This window comes from Leuresthes tenuis, unplaced genomic scaffold (assembly GCF_036924035.1).
Source record: "Leuresthes tenuis unplaced genomic scaffold, fLeuTen1.0.hap1 SCAF_6, whole genome shotgun sequence".
In the NCBI taxonomy this organism is placed as follows: domain Eukaryota; kingdom Metazoa; phylum Chordata; class Actinopteri; order Atheriniformes; family Atherinopsidae; genus Leuresthes; species Leuresthes tenuis.
The window spans coordinates 25,018,037-25,029,558 of record NW_027325360.1 but is presented as its reverse complement, the minus strand read 5'-3'; the positions used below and the strand labels follow the sequence as shown (position 1 = coordinate 25,029,558).

General features: G+C 41.4%; 2 protein-coding genes across 3 annotated transcripts; one reads left to right on the top strand and one right to left on the bottom strand.

Annotated features, from left to right (window-relative positions):
* The first annotated feature begins 466 nt into the window (after window positions 1–466).
* LOC140309250 (uncharacterized) lies at window positions 467–2,610 on the top strand. Its single transcript, XM_072387067.1, has 3 exons — window positions 467–866; window positions 1,798–1,942; window positions 2,059–2,610. Exons 1-3 carry the CDS (start codon window positions 467–469, stop codon window positions 2,408–2,410), a joined length of 897 nt encoding a protein of 298 aa, XP_072243168.1. The 3' UTR covers window positions 2,411–2,610.
* A 370-nt stretch (window positions 2,611–2,980) lies between these two features.
* On the bottom strand, window positions 2,981–11,080 carry mlec (malectin). Of its 2 annotated transcripts, none has more exons than XM_072388406.1 (6): window positions 10,621–11,080; window positions 9,969–10,186; window positions 9,319–9,497; window positions 8,878–9,054; window positions 6,984–7,041; window positions 2,981–6,786 (listed from the first exon to the last, which is right to left on the bottom strand). In XM_072388406.1, exons 2-6 carry the CDS (start codon window positions 10,159–10,161, stop codon window positions 6,542–6,544), a joined length of 852 nt encoding a protein of 283 aa, XP_072244507.1. In that variant the 5' UTR covers window positions 10,162–10,186; window positions 10,621–11,080; the 3' UTR covers window positions 2,981–6,541. The 2 variants fall into 2 exon arrangements, with proteins under 2 accessions (XP_072244507.1, XP_072244506.1); XM_072388405.1 differs by having other exon boundaries at window positions 9,969–10,179; window positions 10,621–11,079.
* Between the last annotated feature and the right edge of the window lie 442 nt (window positions 11,081–11,522).

The window sequence follows — 11,522 nt, the reverse complement described above, 5'->3', positions numbered from 1 at the left end:
GCCATCAGCGGCCTGTGTGACACTCCAACATGGCTTCCGTTGCTTTTTCCGTGTTCTACTTGAAACCCGACCCGAAGAAGTGCAGTTTGGTAAGCCAGTCATTAATGTAAAATGTATTACCTTTGTGCAGTAAGAGTGTGTTCGTTTGTGCTGTACGTGCTGTAAATAAGATATTTCTTGATGATCTAAATATGGAGTGAATAGAGTCATTAGCTAAGTGGCTGAATTTGAATGGATGAGGTCGGCGCGCTTTGGGGCGCCTCATTATGCACGCGCATTAAAAGAAAGCAGTGGGGCGTCAAACGAGTGGTTAGAGGCTCGGACAAAAAGAGGGGCAGGGACTGTAAGGAGGGCAAGATTCAAATTCTAAGTCTCCATTGTCAGTGGGCTATATAGCGAGAAGACCGAACACGACGAACGTAAACCTTGGAGAGCTGGCATCAAAGAGAAGCAGCCTGGATTTACGATGGCCGCACCAAACTACATCTGGATTGCTTTATTTCTTATCTCAGTTATGACCAGTCACGTAGGAGTATTTGGTCGCGCGGTGGACTCTCTTGGATCTCTGTCACAGTCGTCAAAAACTGAAGATGAATCCTCTGAACCACCTTTACGCATGGACGTACTGAGGCACCGGGAGCGGTGCGCGGAGCTGACGGCTCCGTGGCTGGAAAACACGCAGCAAGCTCCCGGGGATGACGCGACCCTGCTGAAACTCCATGTGCGGCCCTTTTCTTCAGGGTCCTCGCGCGGTTTAGTCTTCCCTGGAAAGTCTCTTTTCAGTTTTATAAGACGGGTTTACCGTTGCTGTCAAGAGAGAGTAAACTGCTGGAGCGTCAAAGGGATTCAAGGTCGCTTGAGAGAAGGTGAGACATATCAGTAAAAGAAAGTTGAGTGATTTTATCCTGTAACCTCATCATTTCAGGGGTTATTTCAAGGATGCCAATGACACGATCTTTAGGGAATCATGGGTCTCTGAGTGGTTTTCAAATTAAGTTATATGTTATGACCTTTCTAGTTCTTAACCCAGTTCATGACCTTTGGGAGATTTTGGACAGAAGCACCAGACAGTTCTCTCCACTAAGATAATGACAACTCCAATTAAGAGAACATCTTCTGGAGGAATCCCTCCATCAGAGTCCCACTGACATGTAGAATCGGTGCCATCATTTTTCTCCAACAAGAATTCAACTCAAGCTATTCTATTCAGTTATTTTTATGAGCTTTGATCAATAAATTTGCTGATCTTTTGATAACTAATTCACTTTTTCAGTCAAGACCACTTCAGAAGGTCTTGCAAACTAGATGTGTATAGTGCAAAAGGACAAATGAGAGACAAAAACATGTGGCCAAAAATGGATGTAAGATGGCTGTTTTGCAAAGATAAACTATAGCGGAAACATGAATGAATTAGTTTAGAGATTTCTAACATGTTAAAGTGACAATAAACAGACACATACACAAAGTGACACTGCAGCATTGTGTTCTGGCAAGTGTCATAAGTTGGTTTTGAGTAGAAGAAAGCCTGTAAAGCAGTGTTGAGGATGTTAATGGCTTGCTTAATGCAGTTGTATAGAGGATGTGTTATTTGCATTCAAATGAGTCTCTGCAGGATTAGTGTTCCCTCCATGAATTGTTCAGATATCCCACTGACAGATTAACAAGCCATTAAAAGTGAAAATGTCACCTCTGTGATGCAGATCCTGCTCCGATCCCTGGGCTTTATCATGGCTGAGGCTGCCTCTGTGACATGAAATGCTGTAGTTTTTCTGAACTGTTTCTTTTTTTCCTCGTCAGATGCAGATGTGGAGTTTGTCCTCAGAAGGGAGATTTTATCACGGGCAGTTATGAGAGCTGAGCTTCACCTTAAGCTTTCTAATCCGCAGCATCTGGACATCCACCCCATAATTTCATTCATGGCAAAGCACAACCTCCCTACGCGGTAAAAAACCACATTTTAGAAATCAGAATAAAACTTCCAAAGACACACTGTTTCTCTGATGGGCTTTGGGAGTCTGTGGCCTGCTTTGTAACCCAGTTGTCTCTTGTCTGCTCTAGGTACAGTCTGCGTTTAGTAGGTGACACAGTGGAGCTGAGAGTGGATCTGCTGTTCCTTTTCCAGAGTCTGTATGAAGTGGCAGGTGGTGCAGGACGGGGTCCCAGCTTGATAAACATGCGGCTGCCGATGCTCTTCCCCAACGAGGACTTACCAGGTGAAAAGTCCTCTTATGGGGCTTTGCAGGACATAAATGGTGATGCGTGGGGGGAAGGGCTCACCAACACACTGCCAGCTATGGACCTGGGCTTGATCCTGGGCTGCAGTCGGGATGGATCAGACGTACCTTGTGAAACTGGAGGCATTCGCCTCTCACACACACCCTTCATGGCTCTATACTTCAGAAGGAGTTAGACTTTTCAAATGGAAACATTTAACTTGTTGAATCCCTCTTCGAAGACAACAAGCTGTCTCAAAGCTTAAAAGGAAATGATGCACTTCTTTGTCAAATCTGTTAATTTATAAATGTTATGCAAGCTATATATATTTTTTCTAATATGTAAATATGACCGACTGAAAAGTTATTTTGCCAGTCTTTGGCCATTAAAATTGTTTTAAAGGTGGCTTATTACAAAAGCATGTGACCTTTTCTCACTACACCTGGTTTGGTCCACTTTGTTCAGCTGCTTGACAAACTCAAGATATGTGCTTCTATTTAAAGACGTTTAGACAGTTGCTGGGAAAAGGCGGAAATAGCACCTGAACAAATAGAGGGCTGTGAACACGCTGAACTTTGCTTCTCTGTTAATTTGTCAGGAAATATACAACAATTTGTGAGCTGTTTTTTTTTAGGTATCTAAGAATTCACAACACAGCAGAATTTCAAAGTCTGTTGAATGTTTGAAAGACCTAAAAAAATCACACTTGACAGCAACTGAAGGATGTTTGAGCAACACGGTAAAGTAAAAAAACTGCAGCAACACATTCTGATAAAATAGCACATTTATTAAAAAGAGACAGCATTTTATTGCATTTCCCATTTTGCAGAAATATGCCACATCTCAGAGAAGATCAAGGGTCTCACTAACATTTCCCAGTCCACCTTCTGTTGCTTCCAGTTACTTATTCAACAGCATATCTACAGTATAATAGGACGCATTAAGCACACACACAGCCTCACATGTGGTCTGCTGCCTGGATAACGGGGGAGTTGGCTGATGTTTTGCTGTTCAAAGTCTCAATTTAAATACATGTCACATCTTCAGTTTCTTCGGAAAATAAAACCCCAATATGTAAACATGTTGTGAACAAATTTATATTACAGATAAAAGCTCACTGGCTCTCTGCAGGGAACTGGGCAATCCAAGAAATCTGATGACAAGACAAGTTTGTTTTTACCTGGTTTATTCAATGGTTTACCAGGTGGTGAAAAAAAAAATTAAGAATGAAAGAAATGAAAACCCATAAAAAGACATGTCACTAAATATGAATTTAGGTGGAATGACGGCAATTCTTTGGTTGTTAAGTGGCAAAGAAAAAGAGGAGATCTTCATTCCAGTTCAGTTCATTCTTTTGTGAGATGGACTAACAGGTAATAAAAAGGAGTAAAAGAATGTATACACACTAGAGTTACAAACCTTTCCATTTGTTTTTGACTGGCTTTGCTCCTAGAAAAGGTGACGTCAACGACAGATTCAAGATATGACAACTAAACCAACTCGCTTCTCCTAATCGTAAAAGGAGCCATTTGGGTGGAATGAAAATCAAGCCCTGAAACTTATTTAAGAGAGAAGGAAAAAAAAATACTTACTTTTTATACAAGCGAAAAATAATGCAACCTCAAGGCGAATGATGAAAAAGCACAATGTATTCAATAATTCAAGGCAACAAAGACACACCAAAAAAAAAACCAAAAAAAAAACACATTAAAGAACACACGAGGCAGTGCAAAATGTCACACCAATAAAATATCACGTTTTTAAAAACAGACCCTGAGGGAAAAAAAACTCAACACAAATCCAAGCGCATTATAAAACATCTCCAGGTCAGCCCCACTCTGATTTAAATTATATAATAAAATGGAAGATCCCATATTTTCAGACAATCTCATTTATTTGACTTTCTCACAGCCGGTTCATGTGGCTGCTTGTTAAAAAATAAAAAACATAAAATAAATCATACTCTGTACCAGCAAGCACTCATTCCCAAAAAGAAAGGCCACAAAGAACAAATTTAAACCCCAAACACTTCAGCTACAACATAAAAATTGATGAAAACAAAGTTGCTGTCACACAACAGTGTGATTTCAGTACCGCATATACACACACACATACACACACACAACTGTGTACACTTATAGAGGAACAGGAGATGGCGACTTTGGTGCTGAATTAATTTAACTTGCATCTTTTAAGAGGAAAGAAAGGTGCTTGTATGACTTCTATGTGAATGGTTTACAGAAAAAAAAAAGGGCTACAGAGCTGCAAATAACAGATAAAAAACATTTTGTGGCTAAACTTCTTGCAAAACATCTTTCAAAATGAGAAGGAGAGTCAAAGGAGTGAGGAAGCTGGAATTATTGGTTGTTTACCTGGTGAGGGGAAGGAAAGGAAGGGGTTTGTACGCAGGGGTGGAGCATTTAAGATGCATCTGTGAAACGGGCAAAGTTCTAAATGATCCTTGGAGTAGAGCTAAGCACTTAAGGAAGGTAACTTGATACATAAATAGGAGGGTTCACGAATACTCAAGTAAAACAGAGAAACAAAGCTGCTTTTCATTCCACATGGAGAGCTTAAAAAAAGAAAAAAAAGGAAAAGCTGAGACTAAACAGAGTCAAAGTGGACAACATGGCCATGTAGTCTGATCATCCAAAGACTGAATCAAGCAGCTTCATTACACCGAGTCAACTAAATGGTACAGCCCAGATTAAGAACTTTTAAGACAACATGATTTGAGAAAGGCTTCAGAGAAAAAAAGTGGAGAAGTGAATGTTGACACATAACATCTGGTAAACACCATTTTCTAACTGGGATAATGTTGTGCTTTCTTACTTTTAGCTGCATGTGGACAGAGAGCAACTTGGAGGATGTTTGAAACAAGTGCATGAGCTTGTACTCATTCTAATCATTTATTTTATCATCAGCATCGAGGTTGAGCAGTGCTCACTCAGTGTTATATACGATAGGGCAGTCGGGCTTATCAGTCAGCATATTGGTTTGTTCAAACCAAAACCCCCCCCCCAAAAAAACATTTATATAACAACAAAAAAGGGGCGGAAGGGGGATTAAGAACAATTACAACTCTTTCTGTAAAAAAAGAAAAAACACACCTCAAAACCTTAAATTGACTGACTTCATAAATTTTATACTTTATGCTCCTCGTCATGTTCAGCTTAAAAATCTGTGAGCCGTTTTCCAAATTATAGAGGCCACCAAGTTTTACATTTTCAAAAAAAATTTAAAAAAGCAGCATTCTTTGGAGAAACGAAAAGGCAGCCATGCATAATGAATAAATGTATGAGCAAAAAAAAAATCCCACTGTAAATAATATAATCCTTACTCAGTGGAGTTTAAGTATTTCACAGCATAAACTTGCCTCTCGGTAAAGACAACTGCTCTCTTAAGGGTTCAACATGTAAATTTAAAAAATTTGTGATCACCGTTGGACACGTCGTATAGTTCTGAATCTGTACTCGGTGGAACAATATCAAACATGTTCTTTACTCTTGACCACACGCCACCAAAAGATCTGTGAAACCCAGCCCGTGTTTATGAAAAGGCAAGCAGACACAGACAGCAAATGAAGCCAGCTACAGAGCCGGTTCAAGACTAATTTCAGCCATCTTTCAACATCTTATGGCAAGTAGATGATGGCACATCAACAAAATGAAAAAAAAAAGTGAAATATTCCCTAGTTGAGAAGGACAGAAGCCTCTCAGATGGAAACAGCATTTAACCAATAACCATCTCACGCATGGTTTAATTTCTATTCAACCAATTTCTAAGCAGCACCATTTTCAATTTGAAGGTAACATGTCTGACCTGATGCTGAGCAGGAGTGTTAAATAAAGTGTGCTTTCTTGCCACACCCAGTACAAAACAATGCCTTTAGTTTATAAAATGGGCCAAGAACAATCACTCCTGAGCATCTCCTAGCCGTGGAAATGTGGCTTCAACCCATGAAGACTGGCATCGGTAAATCCTGCCAAGCCTCTGAGTGGAAATGACTAACATTGTTCAAAAAGGGTCAGCAGAGGTGGATGCGAAACACATTCAAAGAAGCGCACAGCATACACTTTCAACATCTCCTTTTCTTTCAACAGCAGCGTTTGTTTCATCTGGCAGTGGCTTTCCAAAAACGTATTGTCTCTGTTTGTCCTCCGTCGTCCTGATTTTCCCCAAGCCTCGGGCTCTCTCCTGTGTGTATGCTTTTACCTGGGCTGCTGTTGCCACCTTGACTTTCTCTCCCCCATTCTCCCCTCTCTCTCTTCATAGTCCCACGTCCAACTTAAGCCTCCACATGTCTCCCCCCGCTGTTAGTTTTAGCTCACAGCCGGCAGAGGCAGAACAGTGTGGGGATGAACACCCCAAATGCAACGAGGATGGGAAACATTAGGCTGCTGTTGTCTGCCGCGTAGGGGTTTGGTGTTCGGGGGCCTGACTGGACCCTGTTCTTGGAACCTGTTGAGACCTTTTTCTTCCCACCTTCTTCGCCTCCTTCACTGTCTTCCTCATCTTCCTCCACGTCATCCGTCTTCTCCAAGCCAGGGTGAGGCTGAAGTTTTGGTACATCTATTAAATAAAAGGCAAGAAAAAGCTAAGATGATGAGGAAGGTCAAAATTAAACTACGATAGAAGGTACAGTTGGCTAAATAATGCCCACTGGAGGTATTAAATTACTTAGATTACACACCAAAACATGATCTACTCAAAAGACTCTTGTGTAGCTGCAAAAAGCTGAAGGGTATGTTTGCAATCCAACCACTGACCTTCTAGAGTTCCCTTCATGACATAGAGAGCGCAGACCTTGGGGTTGTCATAATAACCCTGAAAGAAAGAGCAGGTTAGTCGGTGACAAATGTAAGCATAAGTCAAACTGAGCCATTACTCGTAAAATCAATTTGATGACAAACAGAAGTGATGATGAAGCCCATCTTTAATAGTCTTTCATTGTAAATTCCTTTCAAGAAACACTGACAGCTGGTGCACCCATACATGCTTCTTAGCTATCTTACTTAAAAGACTGAAGAATACATTCTACAAACCCTTTATCAAGCCTAAAGCTTTCACTTATTGAAGTGAACAGCTTGAAAAATATTACCAATTGGACAAATGATTAGTCACTCCAGAAGGTAAAAAAAAAAATTCTCTGACTGTGATTGAGCAGCGCAAAGAAGGGCTGAGTGAACAAGAATGTGTCAAACAAATGCTGACATAGCTAATCTAATTTAGAGCTAGTCTGTGGAAATGGTTACACACAGAACGCATTCTGATAGGTCTCTCTTCAGTGCAGACCAACAGTTTAGCCAACCAGTTAATAAACAGGTTATAGTTCATAGTTTAATTAAAAACCAGACACCTAAGCTAATCTTTCTAACCTGAACAGCTTCATTGTGGAAGGAAAAAACACAGACTTGGCTTCAGGAAGGTCCAGTATCCTGGGAGTGTTCAAACTAAAAGTGATTATTGATACTGCCTCAAAGTCCTCTGTCCACTCCATCACTTAACTTTAACACTATGAATTATATAACATTAGGGCATGAAACAGGATATTAAATGCACTGGCAGCAACTTTTGAGAAGGCAGCCAAGAGGTGAACCGAGGGAATATCAAAAAGGTAGAAATCCAGTGACTTTCTTAATTAATTAAAAAAGGTTTTGCTGTATCACACCTGTGCTGTTGCTGCTAATACAACTGCAATATGTTAGCAGGTATTGCAGATTGTTACCACGGAAACGTGTTTCGTGTCAGGTTGCTATCTTACAGCATACACGCATTTCAACTCAGTGGGCCAACAATGGTACAGCGTTAGCTTTTGTGAAAACCTTCATTTCTAGTTTAATGCGCCCAAAATCACAGTAAACAACAGACTACCCGAGAGAAACACAGCAATGGGGTAAATGCCATAGAATTAGAAACATGAATGACAACAATAAGCCTCTGAGTGAGAGTCATGTTCTATGCAGCAACACGTGACAAAAGGACGAAGTGTGTGAAATAAAGAGATGCTGAGTCAGTGCTCTTCATGCAGTGCTAAAGCAAATTTGGATTACTTTGGACAATAATAATAATAAAAAAAAATCTATCAAACCAACGCTAGTTACACAGACAGGGTGCAGCTGTCTGTCTATTTTCTGGATGGTAAAAATAGTTCACATTTTCTAGCTGTTTTACCAACAGGCAGTAAAATCCAAAATCTTCCATGAGAGAAAACGGTTGATTGTTAAATGATGAACTAAAGTAAATTTTTGGTAATCCCTTTATCCTCCAAGTCTTCTACTGAAGTCCATCACTCCTTAAGCCTAGTTTATGCTCCTGAGTCACGTAGCTATGCCGTTCATGTGGACCCCGACGCCGTAGCTTGACACGCACCTGCAGAAAATGCTAACTACGTGTCGCGTTGACGCGGACCGCAAGGGCATCAGACCACCTCCACAAATGTCTGCTCTGTCACCTGCGCTTTACCATTTGCAATTTAAGCATTTGTTCTTCAATATTGATGAGCTCCAACTGCAAATACAGCGGCTCCACCTCGGTTGCCATAGTTTACTGTTGTTAACTGTGACCGGAAGAAAAAGCAAGGATTCGGCTATAACCCCTGAAACTGCACAACCCCCCCCCCCCCCCCCCCCCCCCCCAAGCAAAGAAATAAAAACAACTCACCTTGACGAACTCCACAGTGAGCTTGTTGTTGAACGTGGACACCTCTCCCTTCACACTCAGCTTGCCTCGTCTAATGGAGAACGGCACTATCTCATCGTGAGCAGTACTGTGTCCCACTCGATCAAAGATGTCCAGGTCCTTCACCACAACGTGGCCATTTAGACGGACGTCAAACACCTAGAGAAACATTCCCAAGTCAGTATTGACAAACAGCTCATCCTCACACGGATGATGTTACCAACTGTGTACAGATATTAGCTCTTGATGCCTGTCAGAAAAATAAGGTGCACAAGAAGAGGATGTATGGCATATGGAAAAAAAATTAAACATGCCTCATAAGTTTAAAGACTGAAAACATTTAACAAATTTCCTATTCAAACTGTGCAGCATTCGCACAATAAGAGGTCTGACTTTAATTTGAGTTTAAATTACTCACGATACCTTTTGCTGTGACTGTGCAAAGTAAACCTCTGCAAACTTCAAGACTAATATGTAGTCTCCTTCCTCACGAATAGGAACATCGTATCCAAAAGTGTCTTCATTGTAACGCTCTGTCTGGTACAGGATCTGGTCCTCTGGACTGGAGCGCAGTATTGGCAGACGCACCCCATAATCAGATGCTACAAAGGAGAAAAACATCAGGCTCAATGCGAACTATGCTGAAAAAAACCTCTAAAATGACAGGAACTCTGGAAAAGTAAGTTTTGTGTCGAGCAAAGCACCTCATTGCGCAATCAATGAATTCAGTGGAATTCAGGGTCCTTCTGTCTCATATAGACAGATATCACACTGTGGCCCCTTGAACCTGCAATAACTATATCTTTGCCTGATAAACTGAGGCAGAAATTGCTCCATGCGGTCTATCCGATCAAATAATCACCTGCTTCCTTTATTTGTGGAAAGGGGCGGGACTGCAGCCCTCTATGCTGACTCGTCAGTAGTTTGTAGTCACTTGCGGAAGCTACAGCATGCAGAGATTTCTGCAGGAAACACCTTCTACCTCTGTAACGTCACTCTTGCCAGCACCTTGCAGGTGAAGCCCGGCAACACATACACTATCAGCAAATTGCCACGAGTAACAGTACACTCACCTTTACCCATTTTCCCCTCCAATGGGTCCTTTTTGAAGTGAATACCGTGTACGTCTACATGCGTTTCACCTCCGGCATTAACAGCCCAGATAACCCGATCTGCGAGGCTGGGGCCCCCGCCTTCCGCCCAACACTGCTCGGACAGCAGCGACAGCACTGCTGCGACCAGCCCGGCGACCAGTAGCGACTGCATTGCCTCACACCGCACAGTCTGCTCGCTGACAACAGAGACAGTTAGCGTCGGTATCCGCTTGAGTGCGGCTTAAACTTTAATGTGTCCAAGTAGCCCTTCCGCATGTAACATTAAGCACACAAGGTTAGCTAGCCAAAGGGGCTAGCCAGTGTGTCTTAGTGAAATGAAACACGATATCCGTACGTTAGCCAGTATGCTAACGTTAACAGTACCAGTACCGGGTAGCATTTGCACAGATGCGGGAAATGACAGTTAAATTGTTAGCAAGCACTCCAACTAAATGTTGACAAATGTATGACATATCGCCTAGTTATCAACTGAAAAAGCAACAAAATATAAAGTAGAATTAGCAGCAAGTAACGTTGGTTGGTTAGCTTGGCAATCTAGCAAACCTACCTGTCTAACCAGAAATTCTTGGTGAATGAAAGCCTGGCTAACGCGAATGCAAATGTCTCTTACCTTCTCCTTCCACAAATTCCTTCAACCTATCTTTTGGCAGTGTGTATCAACCGTATTTCTACTGGCACAGCCTCAGCAGGCGTCTACAAGCTATACTGTAAAATAACTTCACACTGTGCAGATATACTCGGCTGCAGCTGGCTACAACCTTCCACACTGACTTTCATTCAATGTGTATATCCGAATTAACATTTGCTCTGCTGCTAGCTACAGCGGCTGCCAGTTCACAGGGGGCGGAACAACACTACCTAACCTTAGATTTACCATGACCAATGAGTGGCAGACAATCTGTCGAATCACACACTTCAGTTAAGGTTTCTTGATCTATTTAACGATAGACCAATCACATTCTGCTTTGTAGAAATACGATTTTGAGTACTTAAAATAAAAAGGCCATCATACTGAACACCATAAGAGATATTCAGAGTATTCAAGTGATAGATATGGGTTTGCCAGACGGCAGTTGAGGATTTCTTTTCCACGCGAAAGCGCGGATTTTGATATTTACATTCCTTGATTGCTTCTATGGCAACAGCAGACGGAATGATCGAGCCAAAAATGACATCCACGGAATCAAGAATGTGTACGTTTTCCATGACGGAGCCAGTTTCTGAGAAGCGTGTTATGCGCGAAACAAAATTAGAGACTGAGTAACCCAGGGACAAGAAACCTACTGATCTTCAGATAAACTTTGCTGACGAGACCGTTTTACAGCGTTAATTTCCTGTCATTATGCTGTTTTTTTTATTTTTTACTGTTGTTGTGGTTTTTTTCTGCGGTTTAAATATACATCTCTAAATTTTCTTAGAAGACAGGCTGTATGTAAAAGCGAGATATCTATACATGTATTTACCGCTTTTCCAACGATTAATTTGACGGATTGAAGCATATTTCATGACCTA

Bases quoted from the DNA above. Each gene is read 5' to 3' on its own strand.
- LOC140309250 (XM_072387067.1), top strand. From the start codon at position 467: ATGGCCGCACCAAACTACATCTGGATTGCTTTATTTCTTATCTCAGTT. The intron at 867-1,797 runs GTGAGACATATC...TTTCCTCGTCAG, and splicing joins TCAAGGTCGCTTGAGAGAAG to ATGCAGATGTGGAGTTTGTC. The intron at 1,943-2,058 runs GTAAAAAACCAC...TGTCTGCTCTAG, and splicing joins AAGCACAACCTCCCTACGCG to GTACAGTCTGCGTTTAGTAG.
- mlec (XM_072388406.1), bottom strand. From the start codon at position 10,161: ATGCAGTCGCTACTGGTCGCCGGGCTGGTCGCAGCAGTGCTGTCGCTG. The intron at 9,498-9,968 runs GTGAGTGTACTG...TCTCCTTTGTAG, and splicing joins GGAGGGGAAAATGGGTAAAG to CATCTGATTATGGGGTGCGT. The intron at 6,787-6,983 runs GTCAGTGGTTGG...TTTATTTAATAG, and splicing joins CATGAAGGGAACTCTAGAAG to ATGTACCAAAACTTCAGCCT.